General features: G+C 47.2%; 2 protein-coding genes across 6 annotated transcripts in view; one reads left to right on the forward strand and one right to left on the reverse strand.

Annotated features, from left to right (window-relative positions):
• Positions 1-19702, forward strand: part of MEGF6 (multiple EGF like domains 6) — a 218049-nt gene extending 198347 nt beyond the window's left edge. For all 5 annotated transcript variants that reach the window (XM_082229747.1, XM_082229746.1, XM_082229749.1 and 2 more), the window contains 11 exons: positions 1701-1829; positions 3097-3228; positions 4389-4517; positions 5642-5770; positions 7607-7735; positions 9531-9659; positions 10292-10420; positions 12353-12481; positions 13563-13694; positions 15747-15794; positions 17248-19702. In XM_082229747.1, the coding sequence (XP_082085873.1) occupies positions 1701-1829; positions 3097-3228; positions 4389-4517; positions 5642-5770; positions 7607-7735; positions 9531-9659; positions 10292-10420; positions 12353-12481; positions 13563-13694; positions 15747-15794; positions 17248-17312 (1280 nt within the window). In that variant the 3' untranslated portion in view covers positions 17313-19702. The remainder of the gene's footprint in view (positions 1-1700; positions 1830-3096; positions 3229-4388; positions 4518-5641; positions 5771-7606; positions 7736-9530; positions 9660-10291; positions 10421-12352; positions 12482-13562; positions 13695-15746; positions 15795-17247) is intronic.
• Positions 19703-22451: 2749 nt separating this feature from the next.
• The window catches only part of ARHGEF16 (Rho guanine nucleotide exchange factor 16), a 37913-nt gene continuing 33362 nt past the window's right edge, over positions 22452-27002 (reverse strand). Inside the window, exons 14-15 of the mRNA XM_082230037.1 lie at positions 24839-24940; positions 22452-23907 (exon numbers count right to left, since the gene is read on the reverse strand). Of these exons, the coding sequence (XP_082086163.1) occupies positions 23768-23907; positions 24839-24940 (242 nt within the window). The 3' untranslated portion in view covers positions 22452-23767. The remainder of the gene's footprint in view (positions 23908-24838; positions 24941-27002) is intronic.

Below are 27002 nucleotides of genomic sequence, written 5' to 3' on the forward strand. Positions count from 1 at the left end.
GTGAGGTGAGGCTGAGAGACTTCAGAGAAGTGTGACTAGCCCAAGGTCACCCAGCAGCTGCATGTGGAGGAGTGGAGACGCGAACCTGGTTCACCAGATTACGAGTCCACCGTTCTTAACCACTACACCACACTGGCTCTCCAGTAGGCTACTCCACAAGAGTAGGCTAGTGGATGCCTCCTTTGGCAAACTGCTCTGGGAGCACAGTGCATACGGCCTCTTGAGCCCCTGTTGTGGCAAGGAACCTCCAGCCCACAGACCTAATGCAGCCCTCCAGCCCTCCCCTTCCGGCCTACGATGCTGTTTGGGGCCAAGCCACTCCTGATCGCCTGACATCATATAGGACATTAAGTTTGGGGGCAAATGAGAATGTGGCTGAGCTGAAAGGGGGGGGGCTTGCAGGCACCACTGATGGCCAGCACCTACAACAATCCTGCACACAACCTCAGCCACTGTATTTTGCAAGCTCTAGCATCCAGCACTGTGCCTGCATGGGTTCAATTTCAAGCCATGCACCTGATAATCAGGTAATTGACACATGGCTGTCCCCTCTGTTTCCCCACCTACCTGCCATCAATCTACTCCCCGTTTCTTCCTCCTTCCAGTACAACTGACTAACCTGCTGCTATGGTATTTCTGAATCCTGGTTAGGATGCGAGGATTGAATGGCACCATCATAAAATGTTACATTGGGGGAATAATATGATGTGGGAGAACCACCAAGTTTAAGGGGGTATGGGCTTTCCATGGAAAGACGTTGGCTTGCTAACATCTTTTCATTTAGGAGACCACCCAGTTGGGAAAACAGGCATGTTCTGGAAAACAAGCTGATTCCACAGAAAACTGAAGCCCTTCCCCCCCCCCAAGGCTCCAACAATAACCCCTCTCTCCCAACCCTCTGCTGCTCTGCTCAGTTTCCTTCTTGGATGGCATGAAAAAGGCTGGCTCAGTTTCCACCACCCCTGGCATGGTTCCTACTGCTTTGGGTCCCACCAGCTGCTGGGAACCACAAATGGGGAGAGCCGCTGTTGCACTCAAGGCCCTGCTTGGGGGCTTCCCCCAGGAGGACATCTAGTTGGCCACCCGTGAGGGAAGGATACCAGACTAGATGGGCTTGTGGCTTGATCTGGCAGCCTGGTGCTTCTCCTGCTTCTGTGGAATACCAGGCGATGGCCACCAACTTCGATGGCTTTAAAAGAAGGCTGGAGAAGTTCATGGAGCTGCTAGCCACAATGGCTCTGCTCCACCGTCACTGCCATGCTTCCGAACACCAGTTGCTGGCGTCACAAGTAGAGAGACTGCTGTTGCTCTCAGGTCCTGCTTTTGAGCTTCCCAGAGGCATCTTGGTTGGCCGCTCTGAAAACAAGGTGCTGGTCCAGAGCGGTCTTTCGTCTAATCCAGCCACTGGACTGTTATAATTTTATTCTTTGTATTCTCTTTGGAGGGTTAGATGATTTCAGGGAGGGTGAGGCTATCCATGGCTGCTTGCCACGATGACGGTGTCCTGTTGCCATTGTTGGCTGGAGGTGGTATGGCTCTGGGTACCACAAAGGAGGAGAGTCGCTGTTGCTCACATGTCCAGCTTGTGGGCTTTCCCATAGTGAGCATCTGGGTGGCCACTGTAAGAACTGGACTTGATGGGCCCTTTGGCCTGATCCGACAGGGCTTTGTCTTGACGTTCTTATCTGTCCCCATGACAGCCTGCCTGCCTGGGTCATTTGGAAAAGACTGCGCTGCCAGCTGTGACTGCCCTCCAGGAACGCCTTGCAACCACATCACGGGCGAGTGCAGCTGCCCCCCAGGAGTTACGGGCCACGGATGCGAGCAATGTATGTTCCCCAGTGGGGCTTGCAGCTTGGGCCAGAGTGGAGGTGTCCATTCAGCTTTGGATAGTATATATCAGGCACGCCCAACTCCCAAGAGACTGTGATCTACTCCCAGTATAAAAAAACTGGCAGTGATCTACCCATTTTCATTGGAGGGAGGAGTGTGCATGGGGTGGATGGATTGCCCAGAGTTCTTCAGCTTTTATTTGTTAACTTTCGGTAAACTTCATTTAATCCTACGATCGATAAGGGTCCCACGATCTACCAGGATCAGCCGGGGCTCTACCAGCAGATCACAATCTACTGGTTGGATACGCCTGATATATATAAATGGAGTAAATAAACGGGTGCTCAGCCAAATCCCAGATCGCATCCTGGCAGGTGCCTCATGCTCTTGTAATCCAAACACAGCGGAGGGAGAGCCAAGTGGGAAATGGGATCAGCATCCTCTGTCCAAAGAGGATTAGATTAATAAAGCCTCGAGTGGAAGCCAAGGCTTGGCGCAGAGCGCTGTGGCTCGCCGCCACGATTCGTGCACTTGTGTGTTTCGAGGCTCTGCTTCCATGCTTTGAAGGGTTCCTGCCAACTGACCGGGGGAAAAAACCCTGCCTGGCTGCTCCTGCGCCAGTTTGAGCTGTTTGATTAGGAGAAACTGCCGGCTGACTTTTCACAGGGCGACAAGCATTCTCTCTTTCTAAGAGAAGATGCCAACTGATCAAACAGGGTGTGGAGGACCCTGACCTGGCCTGCTCCTCAGCCTTTGATATCAACATGTTCTGCAGAAAAGTGGAGCTGGTCACATCACAGAGATGAGACCATCAAATGCCCCGAAAGGCTCAGGCAGAGGAGCAGGTGAAAGGAGTTTGCAGAGCTCGCCTGGGTTGAGGGCAGACTGATCTGGGCCTAAGCCAGGGTGGAGAAACTATTTTCAGTCTGAGGGTCACATTTCCTCGTAGGGAACCTTCAGAAGAGGAGTGGTGGTGGTGGTGGTGGGGACACATGTATGGAGGGCAGAGCAAATGTTCACAAATCCTTTCTGCGAAAGTTGCAATTCGGTGCCCTCACATGTCAAAAAATAAGATACAGCATCTGCTCAGCTTTCAATTCTGTTACGGAAGAACAGAAAACAGGGAGTCAGCCGCCTCATGGAAAACCTTGCTATGGAATCTCTGCACCACCAATTTGTTGGGCTCCGAAAGAGATCTGGACTCAACCTTCACCATCCCAGCTCATTGTCCCCCTTTCTTCCTCCATGCCCCCTGCCCTTCAGCCTGTCTCCCTGGGACCTTCGGAATGAACTGCGCTCGGATTTGCCAGTGTCCCGGAGTGAACCATGACTGCCACCCAGTGACGGGAGACTGCATCTGCGCACCCGGTTACCATGGCAGCAATTGCCGACAAAGTGAGTTTGCTCTGAATTATTTGCGATGGGATTTGCTTGCATAGCATGGAATGGGAGATAACGTTGTTTGGTCTGCAGTTTTAAGTGAGCTGATGGAATTCGCACCATCCGGGTGACTTCATATAGATTAGAATGTTACTGCCTTTCGGATTTTGGACGTCTCCAGATTCTGCGAGGTAGGATGTATTGCGTTTGTATCTCGCCTCTGCCCCAAGGAGCCCAAGGTGGTATATACATGGTTCTTTCTTTCCCCATTTAATCTTCATAACACCCCTATGAGGCAGGCTAGGCTGAGAGAGACTGACTAGCTCAAAGTCACCCAGCGAGCTTTATGGCTGAGCAAGGGATTTGAACTCCCAGGTCCTAGTCTGACACCCTACACACTACACCACACTTGCTCTCCAGTACATGTTTACACACACACACACACACACACACACACACAATGTATAGAGCAGCTTTTCTCAACCTGTGGGTCCCCAGATATTGTTGAACTACAACTCCCATCACCCTTAGCTAGCAAGGCCAGAGCTCAGGGGTGATGGGAGTTGTAGTCCAACGACATCTGGGGACCCACAGGTTGAGAACCGCTGGTATAGAGGATGCAGAGGCGAGCAGGAGGACAGTTCAACTCAAAAGATTTAGGGTGATGAGTGCACAGCTGATCTCTGAGTAGCTGTTTCCACAAGAGCATAGGAACATAGGAAGCTGCCTTATACCAAGTCAGATCATTGGTCCCTCCAGCAGTGCCGGATTTAGGGTCGTGTGAGGGGGCACCAAATTGAGAGGATCCATTTTTGGGGTGCCAAATTTTGGCCCTGCACAGGGCACCATATTACGAAAGATGACCAAATTTCCACCCCTGCATCTAGCTCAGTATTATCTGTGGGTTTCAAGCAGGGTTTCCACCCACTTCCTGGAGGATGCAGGAATTGAACCTGGGGGAAATCGCTTTGCAACACAGCTGCAAGTCCTCCTGGCTAGAATCTCCAGATGCTGTCGATAGAATCGCTGCACAATGGCAAAAGCAAGTCAGTCCCCCTTCTGTGGCAATGGAATTTGGTTTGACATGAGCAAAATGTACTGCTTCGGCAGTGCAAAGCTAAAGGCTTATTTTGAATCTTTTCAACTTTTAATGGTTTGTTTGTTTGTTTACCCAGGATGCCCCTCTGGGCGTTACGGTCCAAATTGTGAGAGGCAGTGCAAGTGCAAGAACGGGGGGCAATGTGTGACCACCACGGGAACATGCCAATGCCCAGCTGGTTATATTGGTGCTGACTGTGGTACTGGTGAGTGGATTGGAATGGGTTGTGCGTAATGCAGCGGCTTCTTGTATATTGAGTGGCGAAAAGCAGAGCCAAAAGATCAAATATTTGAAATTTCATCATGAAATTTACAGTTTCAGGTTAAGAACAGACCTCCAGAACAAATTACCGTATTTTTCGCTCTATAACACGCACCCGACCATAACACGCACGTAGTTCTTAGAGGAGGAAAATCCGCAGGCATGCCACCCGTAGGCATTTCCTCCATAACACGCACAGACATTTCCCCTTACTTTTTAGGAGGAAAAAAGTGAGTGTTATGGTGCAAAAAATACGGTAAGTTCTTAACCCAAGATACCACTGTACTAAATGTGTGCTCTGTTCTGCCGTATTTCTCGAAGTGGTTTTTGCATCATGTGCAAGCTCAAATATAATACAGTGGTACCTCTGGTTGTGAATGGGATCCGTTCCAGAGGCCCGTTTGCAACATGAAAGGAATGCAACGCACAGTGGCACGTGGGTTGCGATTCGCTGCTTCTGCGCATGACATCATTTTGTGTGTCTGCTCATGTGCCAGCGGTGAAACCCAGAAGTAACCCTTTCCGGTACTTCCGGGTTACAACCTGAAAAAACGTAACATGAAGCAAACGTAACATGAGGTATAATAATAATAATAATAATTTTTTTATATCCCGCCCTCCCCAGCCAAAGCCGGGCTCAGAGCAGTGTGTGACTGTACAGTATGACTGTACAGAAGTTAACAGTTAGAGAACCATCAAGAAAATATAATAAACCTGTCACGAGAATGCACTTTTTATTGGAGACAACCCAGTTTTTAAGTGCAGACTGAAAGCTGGTCACGTACTAAGGGTTGTTGGAATGAACCCAACCTGTGTCATTTTTTCTTTTCTTTTCTATGAAGGCCTCAGGGGTCAGCTTCTCCATTCCAAAATCTTCTCTGTATCAGAAAACATCATTGGTGGAAAATAACTTCCCCTCCCTGCCTTCCGATCTGTGAAATGGGGTTGCTGTTCCTTACCATAGGGTTGCAGCCTTGATTACGGAGATGTGCTTTTAGGAGTCAACACTAAGACTCTGCTGTAAATGAGAGCTTTCTTTGTTGCTCTTCTTCCCCCCCCCCTCCATAGCGTGCCCAGCTGGTCGCTACGGTGTGGACTGTGCTCTAGTGTGTTCCTGTGGCAACACCGCCACCTGCCATCATGTGACAGGCCTCTGCCTTTGCCCACCGGGAAAAACTGGCCCCAACTGTGAGCACGGTAAGCATTTGCAGTGGGGAGCGGGGCGGACAGTTTTCATCCCAGGGCCACGCTACCTTCTAGGCAACGTCCTGGAGGCTGCTTGCCTATGGTGTGTGGGGCCAGATGCAAAAGTGTGGGGGTACGATGGAGAATTTTACCTTTTGTATGCTAGTTTCTATTAGAATTCCTGATCTATGATTGCAGTCATGGGATTTTTGTCTATCACATGATGGTGTATGTTTTGACTCCACAGAGTGGGAAGTGACAGAGACAGGATGTTTGTGTTACTGTGTTCCGTGAAGTGGAACTGTTGTCCTTTGTTCTTTTTCTCTTTGCTGTCTGATGCTAGAGAGGGAGGGAGCCATGTTGCAGTGCTCCGTATGTCTTTATATGTAAATAAAGTAGATTAGCCAAAATGCAGTGTTACTGAGGTCTGTCATGTGTATGATGCGCAAAGTCTGCGGATCTCTAAGTGTGTCGGTTGGCATCGGTCACTGTGATGTTCACTGTGATGTTCGAGTAGAAGGAAGCTTTTGAAGCTCCTGAACAATCGACCAGGAGGGGGAGAACATGTTAGTCTCTGCCAGGGTCCTACTCGAGTGTAGGCTGAACTCCTGGCAGTTTCTACACATATTCACACAAACCTTGCTGTCCTCCACCCGGGCAAGGAAGAAGCACCATCGGAGTTGGTTTTTTTGTTTGAAGAGAGTCTTGAGAGCCAGTTAGAGGACTGAAGGACCATACAGTGGTACCTCGCAAGACGAATGCCTCGCAAGACGAAAAACGCGCAAGACAGAAGAGTTTTCCGTTTTTTGAGTCATTCCGCAAGACGAATTTCCCTATGGGCTTGCTTCGCAAGACGAAACGTCTTGCGAGTTTGTTTCCTTTTTCTTAAAGCCGCTAAGCCGTTAATAGCCGCTAAGCCGTTATTAGCCGCTAAGCTGCTAATAGCCGTGCTTCGCAAGACGAAAAAACCGCAAGACGAAGAGACTCGCGGAACGGATTAATTTCATCTTGCGAGGCACCACTGTATTTGGTCCTAGGCCTGAACTTGCCCCCACTGCCTGCCATTAATGTAAAGTGTCATTTTGTCCAATAGAGCCCGATGAGCATAATGCGATCATGGCCTTCTCTGTGACAGTCTCTAAGCTGTGAATCTCCCATCCAACAGAGGTGTTTCTGTACTGTATGTTTCATAACATACTGTACTCTCCAACATTTCTCCGATGACAATAGGGATGTCCTAAGGAAAAGAGGGACATTCTGGGATCAAATCTGAAAGTGGGACGGCTTCTGTAAATCCATGTCTGTTCCTGTAAAACAGGGACACTTCAGTGGAAATAGGGATACTTCTTTACCCTGTTTTTTGACACTTGAGATGCATTTTTTAGGACCCCATCTTTCTTCTGTAATTTTAAGTTGCTTTAAACTGGTTTTTAATTTTGTGTTTTAATAGCTGTAACCCACCCTATGACCTTGGGGCACAGGATAGGTGGTGGCAGTAGTAGTAGTAATAATAATAATAATGAAATTGCACATTGAAGTTGGGGAGAGTACTGTTGCGCACTCAGTGGCATCTGATTTTAGCCACTGCAAAAGGACTGTGGACTAGAATGGACTCTTAGCCTGATCCAACCATTTGGGGAGGGCTATCGCCCTCCATGTTCCGCCTATGGACTTCCTGGAGCCATCTGATTGGCCACTGTGGAAAGCAGGATGCTGAACTTTGTCCTTTGGCCCAGTCCCAACAGGGCTCTCTTTGTGTCCTGTCATCACGTTGCTCTGTCAACAGAAATAGGTGTCTGATCCTGGTTATCCCCAACTACCATGTCTCGCTCTCTTCTTTGCCACCAGGCTGTCCAGGGAACCGCCACGGAGCCGGCTGCAAGCAGACGTGTGCCTGCCGGAACGGGGGGATCTGCCTCGCGACCGACGGCTCCTGCCTGTGTGGGCTCGGCTGGACGGGGAAGTTTTGCGAATTGGGTAATTCTGCATGTGCGGCCCCTATTCCCTCTTGCTACAAAGGTGCAATTGATCCGTCTGCCTTCCCCCGCAACTTGGCCGCGGTCCAGGCTGCTGGAATTTCACTAGAATCGCTGTGCTAAAACAAAACAAAACCCACCTTCGTTTTCCAGCCACATTTGCAGGTCATGAACGTGGAGGTGGGGGTTTCAGATGTTTGAGAGAGTGAATTTTGATGCGGGGAAGTTAAAAACTCACTGGTCATGTCTCCTGACAATTTAGTTTGGTTTAGGTCCTGCTTTAGGCATCTGGTTGGCTGCATTAAATGTGCCTTTGGTCCAATCCAGTAGACCAAACTGTTTTTATTTATCGTAATCTCCTTGGGTGACTTTAAAAGTACATTAGACAAATTAATGGAGGACAGGGCTACCATTGGCTACTAGTCACGATGGCTATGCTCCACCTCCAATGTCTGAGGCTACAAGCTTCTCAATACAGTGGTACCTCGGGTTACATACGCTTCAGGTTACATACGTTTCAGGTTATACACTCCGCTAACCCAGAAATAGTGCTTCAGGTTAAGAACTTTGCTTCAGGATGAGAACAGCAATTGTGCTCCAGTGGCACGGCAGCAGCTGGAGGCCCCATTAGCTAAAGTGGTGCTTTAGGTTAAGCAGAGTTTCAGGTTAAGAATGGACCTCCGAAATGAATTAAGTACTTACCCCGAGGTACCACTGTACTGGGAGTGGGGAGAAGGCTGTTGCACTCAGGTCCTGCTTTCAGGTTTCCCACTAGGACAGCGTATCTCAAACTGGGTCCCCAGTTGTTGTTGGACTACGACTCCCATCATCCCTAGCTAACAGGACCAGCGGTCAGGGATGATGGAGCCTGTAGTCCAACAACAGCTGGGGACCCAAGTTTGAATAATAATAATAATTTTATTATTTATACCCCACCCATCTGGCTGGGTATAAAGCACTACTTTAGGGTATTTACTTGGCCACTGTGAGAACAAGATGCTGGACTAGGTGGGCCTTTGATCTGATCTAGCAGGTGTTCTTCTTACGTTCAAAAGGAAACAGTACCAGGTTATGGCCACCTGCCTTGAATGGGCTTTAAACGAGAGCTGGGCAAATTCACTGAGGATATGGCTCTTGGGGGCTAAGTAGCCACAATGACTACGTTCCACCTTCATTGTTGGAGGTAGTATGTTCCTGAATGCCAGTTGCTTGAGATCACAAATGGGGAAAGAGATGTTGCACTCAGGACTTGCTTGTGGGGTTCGGGTTGGACACTGTGAGAACAAGATGCTATACTAAGATGGGTGGTAGCGGGTCCGATCCAGCAGAGCTGCTCTTTTCAAAGAATGCTTTGTAACAATTCCGGGGGGGGGGGGGGAGAGAATCCATTCCAGTCTGCCTTGCATGCAAAAGGTCTAGGAGTCTCTCCTCCACATTGCCAGGCATCTTGGAAAGCTGCTGCCAGTCAGTGTAGACAGTACTAGGCTAGATGGCTTCAAAGTCTGCATCAGCCAGCTTCCTTTTTTATGAGAATAAAGGGGGGGGGAGAGAGAAAGCACATGACTGTTTTTCTCCTACCATTAGATATGTATGATGTCAGCCACAGATGTTCTCCAATTGGCATACTGTTTTCTCAATTGAGATCTTGCGTAATTTCCCCCGAGGAAAAAAATGTTTATGTTTGAAACAAGTCGGGATCTCTGGGAACCAGCTTGATAATAAATCTCCTCGATTTTGGCCTGCCTGAGCTTGAGCGAGACCACCTCTTTACGAGCAGACGTGGTCTTCCCCCGCAGGATGTCCGCCAGGGAGATACGGAGCCAACTGTCAGCTGAGCTGCACCTGCCAAAATAACATGACCTGCGACCCCGTGTCGGGAGCCTGCCGCTGCGGGAAAGGGCACTATGGAGACCTTTGCCAACACAGTAAGTGTGGTCACTCCTGTTGCTCCGGAAATCTATTGCAGGTTTGGTAACGATCTGACCAGGTGGGTCTAAGCCAAGCCTAAGGCCTGGTGCATTGTATCATTGGCCTCTCCATCTGAAGTTTCAGCCAAGTCAGAAAAGCTAGTTGTGATCTCAAACCACACTACGGGAGAAATTTCAACTTGAACTTAGAAGCACTGGGGAGAAAGGGGTTGGTGATGCTGCCCTGGAAAATATTTGTAGATATCAATGCCCTATGAAGTCCATCAGAGCAATGTTGCATCATCACATAGGGGTTTTGAGGAGGAGGAGGAATCCCACCCTTAAATTTCACCCACTCCCTTAAAAATCACCCTGTGTAGGACCTCAGTTTTACTGCCCAAAGCTGTGGTGGCAAAATGGTGTCATTTGGGAGCTGGGGCAGCAAAAAACCCCCACACTTGTTTATTTTGATAACGGCAGGCTGAGCATGTGAAACTAAATGATGGACCTGAATGATGGTGAGTTGGTGAAGGGCAATACAATGAATCTAAATCAAGCCAAATGGAATCCCCCGTCCCCAAATATCTCTTGGTCCTCTTTTCACATGGATGTTTTCAATTAGTTTCCCAATGGCTTTTCATTTCCCTTAGCCTGCCCAGCTGGTTTTCATGGAGTTGGTTGCCAGGAGCTGTGCGACTGTCAGAACGGAGCCACGTGTGACCCGACGACAGGGGAATGTGTGTGTCCCCCGGGTTTCTACGGCAACCAATGTCAGAAAGGTATGGAACTTTCCGGAAAGGAAAAGTAGCTGCAGAAAGCAGGATTGAGTTCCTCTTGTGTCAGCTGATGTTGAGGGGGAATTGCGGACCTGTTTGGGCAGCGTCTCTGCCCACCTGCATGGGGCAACGTTGGGGAAAACCTACCTGCCAAAGTTGGGCTGTGGGAGAGAGAAATATCTGGCCCACTTGGCCAAAAAGCTTCTCAGCCCCTGCTATATATACTATTTAGGAGGATAGTGGGCCATTCCACCCAGGTCTGAGCCATTTGTTTCTTTAACTGTCAATGGAGTGGTACTCTCGTTTTAATTTTGATTTCCTTGGTTTGAAGGAATGCTCTGGTTGAAAGGATATCTTTCTCTTGCCCTATGGCTGTAACAGTGATGTGGCAGAGATTTGGTTTGGTCCGCACTTTAGCACACTGCCTGAAGCAGTATTCAAATTGAAACTTGGGCTGTCATTCGAAATTTGCATGCCTCTGAATTTTGTGGCGCTCTTCTTCAACTAAGCAAGGTGTACAAAACTCTGCATTAGGAGAAAGTGTGTAAAGAAATGCATGCATTAGTGAAAATGACATTATATTAGGGGAAGCTGCTTGCAAATGTACACTGAAATTTGGATTAATTTTTGTGAGATTACATCAGAGCCAGTAAAGCAAATAAATATATACCCATAACACCATAACATTAGAACAAATTGAAAGCAGCACAAGGTTGAACAGTATCATGAAAATTACTATTCAGAAACATTATGAAGGAAACCCATTTTCCCAAGAACCTATTACCGTATTTCTCGCTCTATAAGACGCACCAGACCACAAGACGCACCTAGTTTTTGGAGGAGGAAAACAAGAAGAAAAAAAATTCTGAATCTCAGAAGCCAGAACAGCAAGAGGGATCTCTGTGCAGTGAAAACAGCAATCCCTCTTGCTGTTCTGGCTTCTGGGATAGCCGTGCAGCCTGCATTCGCTCCATAAGACGCACACACATTTCCCCTTACTTTTTAGGAGGAAAAAAGTGAGTCTTATAGAGCAAAAAATACGGTAGGTTGGTTTATGTGTATTAAGATACCGTATTTTTCGCCCTATAGGGCGCACCTATTTTTTTTTTTGGGGGGGAAATAAATAAATAAAAATTATTTTCCACCCCAGCCCCCAGAACAGGCTGCTCTCCGCAAGCCTTGCGGAGATCTGCCTGAAGCCCCGGGTGCGCTCTGGAGCGCGCCCCGTGCTTTGGGCTGCTGCCCGCAAGCCTTGCGAGCCCTTCGGGAACTCCCGCCGGGCTCGCAAGGCTTGCGGATAGCTTTCTGAAGCCTGGAGAGCGAGAGGGGTCGGTGCGCACTGACCCCTCTCGCTCTCCAGGCTTCAGCGAAAGCCTGCATTCACCCCATAGGATGCACACACATTTCCCCTTCATTTTTGAAGGGGGGAAAGTCCTTCCTATAGGGCGAAAAATACGGAAATTTGATTACTATAGACCAGATTTTTTTGAACCATTCACATTTAGTAGGAGATACATACACCCCCGGCCCCAGTTTTTAGCTACAATAATCTTTACAGCAGTTAAATGGCTGATTACTTATGTCTTGCTCATCTTCCGGGATAACATCCTTCAGATAGCATAGCAGCAGTAATTTACGGTCTAAGGGCGTATAATATCATTACATGTCAGAAACATGGGCCTGTACAGATTTCCAAATAGTTTGCATTTGAAAGCAACTCCGAAAAATGTGTATGTAGTCTCATCTATTTAAAACATCAGGGGGGGGGGAATAGACTGTAATGCAGGATTTTTAAAAATAATAAATAATTGCAGACTGCTGCAGAAATATGGATAACTGAGCTTAATACTGAAAATATTAGAAACTGGGGGGGGGGGGGAAACAGACCGATTTGCCAACCCTTAGTAACAATGGATATCTCTTTGGTGGCCACAGTGTGCGACATGGGGACGTACGGAGACAAGTGTCAACATCGGTGTGACTGTGAGGGGAACGCTCCGTGCGAGGCAACCAGTGGCCGCTGCCTCTGTCCCCCTGGGAAAACGGGTGCCAAGTGTGACGTGGGTGAGTGCGTTTATCATCTTTACATCATCTTTACAAAGAAACAAGTCACACCTTGTTGAGGGCAGGAGTGGGCTGGCTTCCATATGGCTGGGCTAGCAATGCAAATAGGTCCTTTTCAGCTGCAGCAAGTTGGAAACTCTGAGTTGTCTGTTAGTCCTTCACACCTGAGCACTTCGCAGCCTGCAGGTACACAGGTGCACTAGGGGATCCGATACCTGCTGGCCTCTAGGAGCTTTTTGTACATGGAAATGTACCTGAAAATTGCCCCTGCAGCCCCAAAGTTATATTAATCAGCAGCTTACAGGAGTAACGGACTGCTTTAGCTGTTGCAGCAGTGCTCACTTTTTTGCACTAGGAAGAATGTGAAGGTGGGCAACTTGGGAAGTCACCTGAGTAATTGGGTCTATCTAGCTCAGTAAAGTCTGCACAGATTGGCAGTGGCATCCCAAAATTTCAGGCAGGAGTTTTCCCTGCATCTACCTGGAGCCACCAGGGATTGAACATGGGACCTTTTCTGCATGCAAAGCAGATGCTCTACCACAGAGCTATGGCCCTTCCCCTTTCGGTTGCTTTAAAGAAATTTTGTGTTCATCATCCCAAGTTTAGTCTGTGTATCAGCTGGGATCATGGAAAGGATCATCTGGTCCAACCCCTTGCAAATGCAGCACGATGCAGCTGTCCCATAAGGGAACTGAACCTGCAACCTTGGTGTTACCAGTATCATGCTCTAACCAACTGAGCTATCCAGGATTCCCCGCCACTCCCAAGGTTAACAATCAGGTTCTGCCCCCTTAAGTGTCTTGCCGTGGACTGATGGAAACCTGCCAATCTTATGCTAAGGGGGTGGGAGTCAGCTTTGGCAAGTGGGTCAAACCCAAGGGGGTCCTGGGTTCCTCACCTCTGCTATACAGGGCAGACCCTGTTGCTATGGGATTATCGCCTCTGCTAAGTCAAGGCCTCCCAGTTTCAGGACATTTTTATACTTTAAATGTGTGTGGCAGAATCTTCGCTCCCCCCGGGGTGAGATCCCTTCCTAGCATTGCACCGTCTGTGATTTGACTTGTTCCTCTTGCTAACCCAGATTGCCCACTGAAGAAATTCGGCCCCGATTGTGCTCTGACGTGCGAGTGCTCCATGTCCAATGCTTACTGCAATGCCCAAAATGGCCGCTGTGTTTGCCTCAACGGTTACATAGGGGCAATGTGTCAAGAAGGTAAGAAATCCTGGATTTCTTTGAGTTTATCTATGTGCAGCAGCCTGCTTTGGCCTCCATCATTCCACTGTTCAGCTGCTAGTAGGGAAATGACCTGCTTCCATAATACTGTTCCTCAACCAAGTGAGGAAACTGAGGGAGAATCTTTACAGCTGGCAATGTGGGTTTGTTTTTTACTTTCAGTGTGATGTGTGTGTGATTATATATATATAAGCACATGCTGGGGGGAAATGGCTGGTGTTTGTTGTAAGATACTAAAAGTATCATTGAGGTTTGGAAAGATTTAAATCTGGCAAATACAAAATGACATCTAATTATATCCAAACATAGGTGAAAATGTGTTTCTTGATCTCAGGAACCATCATGCAATATTTGGTTACAATAACTTAAGAGGTGTCCAAAATCATAGTGAACAAATAACTTTCCAAAATAAAGGAGATATATATATATATATTTTCACTCAAATACCCATGTTAGGTGATAATATTCAAGGAGATCATTTCTTCACCAGCACCTGCAGAATAAAGTAGTCAAGTCCAAAAAAGGCTGCAGTAGTTGTACTTTATACAAATTCATTGTGTGTATACATATAGAGAGACTGAGAAAATTTTGTGTAGGTATCTCTCTATATACATAATAATTGTATTGGTCTGTCGTTACACTGTAATGGTTGTCTGAGCACCTAGGGAGTGCAAAACACACATGCTGAGCTGAGTTTTGAAAGCCAGCCCCTGTAGGAATCCACCTCAGACCCCAAATGGGAGAGGGAAGTGCTGCCATGAAATGCTAAGAGGCTTGCCCTCCCTCAATTTCCCTCTTGCTCACATACTGGAAAAGGCCAGTGTGGTGTAGTGGTTAAGAGTGGTGGACTCGTAATCTGGTAAACCGGGTTCTTGTCTCTGCTCCTCCACATGCAGCTGCTGGGTGACCTTGGGCTAGTCACACCTCTCTGAAGTCTCTCAGCCCCACTCACCTCACAGAGTGTTTGTTGTGGGGGAGGAAGGGAAAGGAGAATGTTAGCTGCTTTGAGACTTCTTCGGGTAGTGATAAAGCGGGATACCAAATCCAAACTCTTCTTCTTCTTGGTACCAGAGATAGAAAGAAAAATTGGTGAGTTTTGTGTGTGTGAGAGAAAGAAGGACTTTTTTTTTCAGGGAGATAGATCTGTGTGAAAATAAGAAAAAAAAATTTGGAGGGCACACCAAATGTTGTCATCGTTCAGGGTGCCATATCACCAAAGTCCCTCCCTCCCATTGTTCTTTTCATGGAAAGCTATGGGAGGGAAACTGAGGCAGGGAGATGGGGGTGTTTGTGTCCCACACATAGGGGTGACACTGCTGAGAAGAGGAGAACACCCCCACCGAGAGCCACTTTCCATCAGGGATGCTTTTCAGCCAAGACAAGTGATGAATCAAGGCAGTGAACGAAGGGAGAACATTGTTGGTTTCTCCCAAATAACCTGTGATTTGTCCATCTTAACCCGTTGCTTTTTTTCTGGGGGTACTCAAGGATACACAGTACCAGCACCCTTTTTTTCTAGAAGAAAAGCACTGTCCAGTGCAGCGGTAGTCAACCTTTTTATACCTACCACCCACCAGTGCTTGATGGAAGGAGGATTCAGCTTGTGCTGTAGAGCTCCCTACTGCCCACCTAGAATCCTGAAACGCCCACTAGTGGGCGGTAGGAACCAGGTTGACAACCCCTGGTCTAGTGTCTATAGGCTTAGCTATTCCTGGTTTTGTTTGGGTGGGTGGAAATCAGGATCTCTGGTTCAAATGTAATACTTTGTGCTTTCTTACCATGGTCATGGAAGGAAGGAGCCAACTGGGAGTACTCGGGCTTCATCCCAGTAGGATTTTGGACCTAGGTCATGTCCACACTTAGGAGTGTTGGACTAGGACCTGGGCTTAAATCCCCACTAGGCTACAGGGATGCACACCACCCTGAACTCCTTGCAAAAAAAAAAAAAAAAAGGTGAGATGGAATTGTGATGAAATAAATTTGACAGATAGATGAAGGGACAGAACAAAACTAACACATCTTCACTTTCAGGTAGCCTGCCACAGCTGCTAACCCACACGAGACGACAACCGGAACAATGTGAGTTGTTTTATATATAGATATATAGCTGGCTAATGTGGGGAGCAAGGGGTGTCAGAACATAGGATGCAGCCTTGGACCAAATTAGACCACGGGCCCACCTAGCTCCATAGGGTCTACAATTCAGTGATGGCCAAACTCAGCCCTCCAGCTGTTTTGGGACTACAATTCCTATCATCCCTGCCCTGTTAGCTAGAGATCATGGGAGTTGTAGCCCCAAAACAGCTGGAGGGCCATGTTTGGCCATCACGGGTCTACATCAACCTTGGGTTCCCAGATAATGTTAGACTACAACACCCACCATCCCTGGCTAGAAGGACCAGTGCTGAGGGATAATGGGAGTTGCAGTCCAACAGCATCTGAAGACCCCAAGAAAGGCCTGGGCGATGTATTGATACATCACCCAGGACCAGTATGAGGGCAAGACTACCGGGTGAAGCTGTCTGGTCCTCATTGTGCCAGCAGGCAGCTTCTTTAAATTGCTCCACTGAGGGGGTGGGCGCGGCTGTCTGTGCCTCTGGGGAGCAATTTAACAAAAAGCCCACTGTCCAGGAGGTGGAGGCTTGATCAGCTGAACAGGCGGGCAGTTTAAGGAAGCCTGCTTCTTGGCTGATCAAGCCTCCACAGACCAGGTGGGGGCTTCATTCATCTGCTCGCTGAGGGGCAGGGGCAGCTGCACACCCCTCAGCAGAGCAGTATAAAGATGCCACCCACCTGTACAGTGGCGGTGCCTGAGGCCACCGTGCAAACAGAGTGATCACACGGCTTACTCCCTGCCGCCTTCTCTCAGGAGAAAGAGGCTGCCCACCCGTGTGAAGGCGGAGGGAACCCTGTGAATGGAGCCCAGCAGGTTCCATGGGCTTGGTCGCCATTGGGCAGGCTGCGTCTTTCCTCCCCTGGGAGTAAAGATGCAGTGCACCCGCTTGGGCGAAAGCAGGCAGGGGTCTTTGAGGGAGCCCCCCTCCGGCTCGCCTCACTATATTGTTCCCTCCACACGCTGGGTGTTGGGAACAAGCTGCATCAGCCCTGGCCTCCCACAAGCAAGCAAAGGGAGTCTCTTTCCTTCAAAGTGCCCAACTGGGAGGAAAAAGACTGGCTGCCCCTTCCTGCCTGCAACCCTATCGTCTGGCTTGTGTGAGCCGGAGCAATACGATAAAGGGGCTTCCTCAGCCAAAGGGCTGGGCGCTGTATCTGGCTGCTGCTTCCTGCCCTAAGGTGGCAAGGAAGAAGCAGACAGATACATTTCAGATATCGTGATGTGTTGGTATACTGCAGTATTTAGCTGCTGATATATCACGATGCTGAAAACCAAACACCGCCCAGCCCTAGTACCTGGAGATGTCGGGGATTGAACCCGGGATCCTCTGCTTCCATGGCAGGGGCTCCACCACTGAACTACAGAGCCCTGTTGCTGAGGCCATGCCTCTAACACATTATAATTTTCCTCTTACAGCTGCACAGTCTCGGACTTTTTACCGGGCTTCCTCCAGGGTGGTTGCCCAGTCTGTGAAGCACTAGTTTCTGGACTCATCACTTCCAGCGCAGACTTGGGCAGAAGCTGCAAGGGTTGGCTGCCAAGCATGGAACTAGCTCACCCGACTCGCGACACACCAGCTTGCAGATCCGACCCCTCAAGAGCGCAACAAATCCTAGATTTTGCCCAGAGGAGCGGTCGTCCTGCACAGACTGAGTGAAAACAACTCAAAAGAAGCACATATCTGCTTCAAACCAACAAGGCAGTGTGGAAACCCCCCCCCCCCAATCCTCCATCTCATCCACTCACAAAATCTGGAAACCATTTTTAAGCATAGCCATTTTGTCTCTGAGCTTCTGGACTTAAAAAGAGCAAAAGCTTGTAATTATGAGTTATTCTTGTTTGCCTGGAATTATTAATAGCAGGATTCTGTATTTATGTAAAGGTATTATTTATGGGCAGGTGTATGAAAAGTTGCATCTTCTTACTTGCTATGCGAAAGGCCCCATGGGTCTGTGTAGCCCTGGAAAGTGTGGGAGACAAAGGGTGGAAGTGTGTTTGTTTGAAACACAACATCCCTGGTGCTTGAGATAGAATGATCTCAACAGTCCCCATAGTAAGTAGCCAAGAGCTTGAGAGTGGCAAGCTGCTGGGTGGTGGGGGGGGGAGGAGGAGAGAGGATATAGCCCCTTTTAACTCCCAGAAGGCCCCAGGTGCAAAACATGGCACTACAAAGGTACAGACTGTTTTGCTGCCTTTACATTTATCCGGCCTAAGGGATTTGTAGAAGAATCGTAGCCTTGCATTTCAGATGCACCAGCCAGCCTGAGATTATTTCACATAAAAAGTTTGTGGGGTTGCTTACTTTAGGTTGCCTTTTGTATATACAAAGGAGCCATTAAGCCTGCAATCTAAAGCCTAAATACATCAGACTTGGGGACGGTTGTTTTAACTGCCTGGCTTTGCATAAGACGAATTGATCCATTGCTCCACCTTTAGCCAACCTGGTTCTCTCCTGCTGTTTTGGACTACAATGCCCATCATCCCCCACCAATATATCATCAGAGAGAGATTGCAAGAAGCAGGGGCTTGTGAAATGCTATAGGAACATCACTTCTGCTATGATCCTTGTTTTCCCATCATGGAAGAGGGGAAAGACCAAGGAACTTGTTCCGAGCAAGAGCTAAAAAGTTGTTAGATTAATTCATGCATGAGCCCTATGGTTGTTGGGGTTTTTTGTTAAGCGTGCTTTTTCCTCCTTGTTTTAGAGTCTTTTATAAGCTTTTTGCCTGGCCTTTCCCTATACAGCCATGAGGGAAAGCCACTTGATGTTTTTAAACAGAAACGTGGAACTCTGCCAGATCTGAAACGTGCTTGGTGGCCCACAAACTTTCTGCTGCATCTCCGACAGCCTACATCGTATTTGCAATGAAGTACTTTTGTGAAGACTCTAAGCAATTTGGGAACCAAGACAGGATGAAAAGGGCAGGATTTTACCATCCTGCGTGGCACCAGGGGGGGTCAGAACACCTAGGGAAGTCTTCCTTTTTAAAGTAGCGATGGCACAGAAATCGGTTATTCACAGGAGAGCAAAAACCAAACAATTCAGGAATTTCACCCCCAAACACACATCTTCACCCTTTCCCTCAATCTTTATCTTGCAAAAGGCGAGGTAGGTTTGCAGCAAAAGCATCATCATCTTACCTTGAACATCCATTGCCAATCTGGAAAACAGAAGTTCCCAGCGCTTCCGATAAGGAACTCCACTGAGCCAGAAGACATGGGAAACACTCACTGCCCAAGCTCCTCTTTACAAGGGCTAAGTCTTGGGAAATAAAAAAGAGAGTCAGTTAAAAGCTGAGCTATTGTAGCAAAGAGAGATAGAGCGAAAGAACTCACCATCACCACTGAGATTTTTATCATGTGTCATGCATAAGAACTTGAACCCGGCTTTAAGAAGTAATCAGAAATTGTGGAGCTGTACAGTGTTTTATATGTGAAGGTTTTAGCTTTCATACTTGTGCTTGGGGACAACACATCAGAAACTTCCCCCAGCTAAAATTTAGTAGACAAGAGTTTTGCCTTTTCGGTTTAATGGAAGTTTTTATTTGCAAGATTAGTGCTCCTTTGTCCGTAATGCCCTAGCCTGTTTTCAAAAGCACCACCTACCTGCTATCTACCCTCTTTGCTGTCCCCTCAGAGTTGTGTTTTACCCCCAAGCAGATCCGTAGAAATTAATGGACTTAAGTCAGTCGTGCCTGTTACTTTGTGTTGGACTAAGACTGGAAACAATCCATGACCTCTGACTTACTCCTGCCATCGGTTTACAGATCTTTGTTTTTTTCCAGCTGCAATACTACAGAACGTCTTGCCATACGTCTGACAAAATTATAATGTTGTCACTTGCTTCTATTAAAATATATATTTATATTTATATACTGTATACACTTTATGCTATCCTCCGTGAAGGTGGCAGATTTTTGGCACACGGTATTATGTCCAACAGGGACGCGGGTGGCGCTGTGGGTAAAACCTCAGCGCCTAGGACTTGCCGATCGCATGGTCGGCGGTTCGAATCCCCGCGGCGGGGTGCGCTCCCGTCGTTCGGTCCCAGCGCCTGCCAACCTAGCAGTTCAAAGCACCCCCGGGTGCAAGTAGATAAATAGGGACCGCTTACCAGCGGGAAGGTAAACGGTGTTCCGTATGCTGCACTGGCTCGCCAGATGCAGCTTGTCACGCTGGCCACGTGACCCAGAAGTGTCTACGGACAGCGCTGGCTCCCAGCCTATAGAGTGAGATGAGCACACAACCCTAGAGTCTGGCAAGACTGGCCCGTAAGGGCAGGGGTACCTTTACCTTTATTATGTCCAACCCAAAAATAAAAATTAATTTGGGGTCCCCTCCTGCCCAAAATAACAATAATTACGTTGCATACACAGATGGCCTCTCTGTCCTCCCCAGTTCTAGAATACTGAATACCACCAACCTGAATGGTTCTAAAAGAGGATGAGACATATTCACCAAAGGCAAGGCGACTGATGGCTACTAAGCTGCGGTCAGGGGCAGTGAATGCTTCTGCAAACCAGCTGTTGCTGGAAACTGCAGAAGGGGAAGTTGCACTTGCAAACTTCCCACAGGAATCTGGGTCGGCCACTGTGAGAACAAGAATCTGGACTGGATGGGCCCTCGGCCTGATCCTGCAGTCTCTTATGTTCTCATGTCATTGTCCACATCTTTATCAGGATAATTTTGACATACCTCCTCCCCATCACCAGATTTGGCCTTGAGCTGGTTTTAGCATTAAAAATCATCAAGTGCAAAGTGACTCACATACACTCTTATGCACACCTACTCAGTAATAATAATAATAATTTATTATTTCTACAGCCACTCTGTAGCCATTTATTATTTCCACCCTGTAGCCATTTATTATTTCCCCAGCCACTCTGGGCGGCTTCCAACAAAAGCTTTAAAATGCATTAAAACATCAGTCATAAAAAACTTCCCTAAACAGGACTGCCTTCAGATGCCTTCTAAATGTCATAGTTGTTTATTTCTTTGACATCTGATGGGAGGGCATTCCACAGGGCAGGCACCACTACCGAAAAGGCCCTCTGCCTGGTTCCCTGTAACTTCATTTCTCACAGTGAGGGAACCGCCAGAAGGCCCTCGGCACTGGACCTCAGTGTCCGGGTATACAGTGTTCAGGTATACTCAGAAGGCAGACCTGCAGAATTCAGTGGACCTTACTTCCCAGCTGCAGGGAATAGGAATGCAGCCTAAGAAACCGAGCTTGCACAGCATGATGTCCCTATGACAAATCCTGCATGTGCCTCAAGTTTGCTGGGTAGCATTAAGGAAGCTGTTCTCTCAGCTTCAGTCTGCTCCCTGCCCTGCAATAATCTGCAATATGGGGGGGGGGGGGTTGTCATGGTAATGCTGACTTACCTTACAGGGTGCTTGCGAAGACTGCATTCGGGGCCTGCATACGAACTGCTCTGAATACTCAGTGCTATACAGATGTTTCAAGTAATATTATTTTAAAAAAGAAACAACTATGTTAGATCATTTTTTAAAAAAAACAGTCAGCAAGGTTTTAAAAAGCACATTTTGCAGAAATAAAGTTCTGTCCTGGTGCCTAAATTTAGGAGCTTTAGGGCATTTCCCCATAGCACACACACACACACACACAGCTTCTTACAACAGATTATTTGCAGATTTATGAACCGCTTCCCAAGCATACGTTCAAACAGCTAATTACAAATAAGATGAGAGAAAGATAAAATGTTAAAGATTACAAACTCAAGTCGGCTAAGCCCATTTCTAGAACTGTACCAAAAAGTGGAATGGGCTGTCTCAAGGTGAGGATCTCTTCTTTGCTAGAGGTTTTTCAACAGAGGTTGGATGGCCACCTGTCAGGGGTTATTTAGCTATGATGACTGCACTTGATTGCACTGGGTTGGACTCGATGACCCTTGGAATCCCTTCCAACTCTATAATTATAGTAGTATTTTCCCACAAAGTGACTGAGCCACACTTTAGGGAAAGCCTCCTTGAAACAAAAACTGCAGGACAAACTACGTAAGAAACGCCACTTTAGTTTCAAATATGTTGTACGTGAAATCTAACCAAGGCGGCACTCAGACAGCATTTTGTTCCATTTCCTTACCTGAGCCTCTTCACATCTTGTGTGTTCTTTCACGTGGCATAAAGGCCACTTTTGGAAATCTAGTGGAAGTTTAGCGCTCACTTCTGTGTTAATTGCTCCCACAAGATATCCGTTTGCAACTCTGTCGACCTGGAAAATGGCAAGAGTTTTTTGCGCTGTTAATTTCCTGCAGTAGAAAAGGAATAGTAGGAACTGTGACAGAAATGTCATTGTTATCGCCAATACAATCCACACCACATCTCAATGCACCCCAGGTGGCTGAACAACTCCTTGGGTACCCTACCCCTTGAAGCAAAAGCTTCAGATCCTGGGTTGAAGTAGGAAGGCTCAGTGGTGAGAGCACCTGCTTGGTTTGCAGACGGTCCCAGGTTCTATCCCCAACATCTCTGGGCAGGGCTGGGAGAGAGATACCTTCCTGAAACTGCGGAGAGCTGCTGCCAGTCAGGGTAGACAATACTGATCTAGATGGACCAATGGTCTTCCTGTGTAGAAATAACAAACCCTCCGCACCTCGTTCCAAATCATACAAGAATTTAATCAGCTTAAATAGATATACAGCAAGGCACACCATTCATTTTCTAAAACTACCCTCCAAGCTCACAGGAACTGCAGGAAACAGGGTTACTATAGCAATGCAATTTGTCCCAGTCAAAACCACTCCGGTCCACTTGCTAGACTCATGCAGATCCAGAACGCGCAGGATAATTACAGTGGTCAGACAACAGGAAAACAAACTACTTGGAGGGGGTTATGTTAACAATGAAGTCTAAAAACAGAGTTACACATACTGTATAAAAGGCAGGACCATTTATTAAAATGCCCCGAACAAAAATGCTTTTAAAACCAGTACACCCAAGAGTCAGCATTAGACATTAAACCCAAATTCATTGTAGCCCATAAGCTAGACATACGTCAAAAGGCAGCCAAGATATATAAGGCTGCAAGCCCATGCACACTTACCTAAAAGTAAGCCTCACTGAACTCAGCGGAGCTTACTTTTGTGCAAGACATGTTTAGGGTTGCACTGTAAAGGTCACGCTGGAAACCACCATGCTAAAAAGAATAAAATGGTGCCAGTGCAATGTATTCAGACTAGGAGGAGTCCATTCAAAAGTTTTCAAAGGCATTGTTCTTCCAACTATAAGAATCACACAGCACTACTGAAGTGCAATGGCTTAATGGCTCATGAACATATATTGGATTCACCACATCTGTGCAAATTGGCAAAGGAGGGTGGAGGGAGGTGTAAGGCTCTGCAAACATCAAACTGATTGCACAGGAATGTGTCCTCGTGGCTGCGGGTTTGGGGGTGGGGGCAGGAAATAGCAAAATTAAAAGCCAGCTTCTATAATTTGTGGGTCACATTAACCCCATTTTCCCTGAGCATTGCAGCTTCCACAATACACACACACACAATCATACCACGAATCTGGACAGAACGTTATCTGTACATCATCTGAACAACCAACAACAGACCACAGAAGATAACACCCAAGGAGGACCTTTAGGGCGGGGGGCAAAGAACGCCAGCAAAACACCATCTTCAGACAACCAGGTGAACAACTGTGTCCTTTTTTGGAGGGGGAGGGAAGCAGGGAGATGCCTCAACCCAGGTGGTCCCCCAACAAAGGTGCGTCCATTGTGCGGCATGGCTGGAAGGTCATTCATCTCTTTGGACGGCGGCTACCTTACGAGCCAGGCAACAGCTCACTTCCGAACCAGGAGGCACATTGAGAGGCAGTCAGCAACCCAGGTCTGCCTTCGCAGGCCCTACCGCTGGCTTTGTGTCCCAAGTGCTCCAGCAGACTAATGTTCAACATGCTCCAGCATTCACACATCTGTCTCTATGCGCAACCGTTCCATGCGCTGAACATTGCGCTCCACGGCGCTGCGGTTGGTGATCTCCTGGGCACAGGCTTGCGGGAACCAGCCCTTCTCGCCGTCACGCAGACGCTCACCTAAGTACCAGCCTGGAAGGAGGAGAGAGAAGGGGCACTTGATCCACTGCTCCTAGCCTGGCATCGCATTCATTATTGCCTCCATTTCAAAAAGAGCAAAGTTAAGCTAAAACATTCAGTTGCAGCTTCTGCAAACATAAACACAAGCTTTTAATTTTCCATACAGGCTACAAACTTTTTTTTTTTATAAAAAAAATCATCCCTATATTCTACTAAAAGGTCAAACTGCAATTAAAAATGCTTATTAGATGAACTGGACAGGTGCGTTTCAACATTTCGGCAGCCAAACATTTGCAATCCTAGGCCTTGGTTTAAAAAAAACAACATCATAACTGGAGTAGTTCTAAGACTTCCCAACGCAAGATATTTATATCTCTTGTAGTACAAAAATGATTATTTTCAAAAACCATTAAGAAGCCATACAGCAGCGTAACTGTACACACTTGCAATTTTCAAAAGTCTATTGTGCTGTATATAGGATATGGAGGCTATCATTCATGGTTTCCTAAACTCAGTCTTTCTGAAGTGGCATTTTGTTAAGAGAGAAGAACTTTTTTCTGTTTATAATATTCACTGCACAGGTGGTGGTGATTTCTCTCTCTGTCTTCAAGTCCTGAGGGCCATATTCCCTCCTTAGTAATCTTCCAGGGGCCAGCAGCTGGCAGGGCCAGAGGCAACAGATGGAGCTTAGATTCCAGCCATTAAAAAGCCAGAGATCTCTACACCCATCCAGGCAAACATCACAGCTGAAGGACATGTTTCAGCTGAGCAAAGACAATTGAGAAGAGTGTGGAGTAGGGTCTGGGGAGGTTCCTCACATACACACCCCACAATCACACCTACAAACTGGGTGTAAAGCCCTGGCATATCCTACTCCAGGTCCTCTCAAACCGGTCCCATAAATCTACCTCTGGAAACCCATCTCTTTCCAAAGCACACTTACCTTCCTCCCTGGTCAGCAATAGGACAACATCGCCTTGCTGGAGGGAAATCTCATCCGTCTGCTTGGCCAAGTAAGCCCGTACAATCTCCACCTGCTTGAGATCTTGGAGAAACAGAGGGACACAGAGTGAGTGCCAGCATGGAGACAAAAGGGGCAAAGAGAGAGAGAGAGAAGAAGAAAAAGAGCAATGCAAGCATTCCTTTCTCCCTCCTATCCTTTTAGAAAAACCTTTAAATGCATGAAGTTCAAAGTGGGAGCTGCAAAGAAAAATAAATGCTGCAGCATGCACTCATGTCCTAGTAGAATTTCTCTCGTTCTAGGCTCTTGCCAGTCATGCCCTTCCCAAAGATACTACAAGGCACAGGTGGATAACCTTTATCTAGCTAGAGGATTATCTCCCCATGCCTGCCAGGCCAAAGCATACCATCACCTGATGTCACAGTATCATTTAGTGGAAGATGGGTGGGACTGCCCAACTGTCACTCACCCAACAACGTGATGACATCAGGTGATGCTTTGCTTTGAAGCCCCGATAGTCAGGACTTCAAAGCACAGTGCAAACAACCTTGTGCTGCTCTTTGAACCTCTGAGAAGTGGAGGTTCAAGGAGCGACCCCGGGAGGGAGAAGCAGTCTTCATTCAGTGGAAACTGCTACCTTTTCCTGGAGTAAGGCATGCTCCCACTGCCAATATTATTAAAGTATTATTATTTTATGCACTGTGACTTGCCGTTGTTTTATTGATTATAGTTTAGAAATTATTTATTATAATTGTTAATATGCTGATATTTAATATGATTCTATACCATTCTAATGGGTTGTTGAAAATTACTATATTTTATATAAGTTGCTTATTTTAAAGTTGTGTTCTCTTATCATATTTTTGTATTGGATTAGATTGTTCTAAGGTGCACGTTCTTTGTTTCTTCAGCTTGTAAACCACCTTGGGTATTGTAAAATAGAAATACGGTATACAAATTAAAAGTGAAATGAAAATCAGTCATCGGGTGGTTGGGAATGTGCCATTCTCCAGCAAAGGAACAATCAAGAGAGCTCATTTTAAGCTGATTGTTCCTTCAGAGGCCTGCACTTACCTGACGTCAAGTGCAGGACAGGTGGGACTTGAGAGCCTTGGCCCATAGACTTGAGATTCCCCACTCCTAGTCTAAGGAGCTGAAGTAGAGCAAACCCCACCACATCAACTTCTTGTTTTCCTTTCTCTGCTCAACGGGCAACATTCAGTGGCTGTTCGCAATGCTCAATCCTCATTGGACCTTTCTTTTAAGAGTGTGTGTTTGCACTCTGGTAAACCTTCAGATTATTTCAAGCTCTGCCAATACCTCCCCTTGCATCTCTCAGTGGCTCCATTTTTGGTGGCATGGGCCACCTGCGCTTGTTATTAGAGGAGCATCAAATGTGTGGGGATTGAACCTGGGGATTGATGTCTGCAAGGCAGGTCACCCAGCTCTCGAGTTGTGGGGGCCCTTTTTGATCTGGTTGAAATGCAATGGACCAAAGAAACGTGGGAAATATTGGGCAAAGATGTAGGGAATGCTTCTGTCAAAGTCCCCCTCTCTTCCTTTCCAACCACACAATTTTCAGTTTGGCAGGCAAAAGACTTTTGAGAATGATAGTTATTTGCACACTGCGTTGACATTCAGCTTCTGGCTGACTTCGGGGGAAGTGGCTAGCCTGCCCTGTAGAGATTTGGGGAAGCTGGTCAAGCAGGGAGACTTTGAGACATTAGTGAATCAATTACACAAGGAGACTCCAGCTGCTGGATCAGGCCTAATGGCTCATTTAGTCCAGCATCCTGTTCTCACAGTGGCCAAACAGATGCTTATTATGGGAAGCCCGCAAGCAGGACCTGAGTGAAACAGCAACTCTCCCTGCCTGCGAGTCACAGCGACTGGTATTCAGAAGATACTGCCTTAAATAGTGGAGGGAGAACACGGCTTTTGAGTTTAGATCCATAGATTGCATTGACAAGAATTTAAATGCAGTTTGCTTTCTATTTTGATGCCATGGTTTTTGTTTTCTGTTTTGAGGCTATGCCATGGTTTCATTATACAGTGGTACCTCGGGTTAAGAACTTAATTTGTTCTGGAGGTCAGTTCTTAACCTGAAACTGTTCTTAACCTGAAGCACCACTTTAGCTAATGGGGC

This window comes from Podarcis vaucheri (genome assembly GCF_965113315.1).
Source record: "Podarcis vaucheri genome assembly, chromosome: 7".
In the NCBI taxonomy this organism is placed as follows: domain Eukaryota; kingdom Metazoa; phylum Chordata; class Lepidosauria; order Squamata; family Lacertidae; genus Podarcis; species Podarcis vaucheri.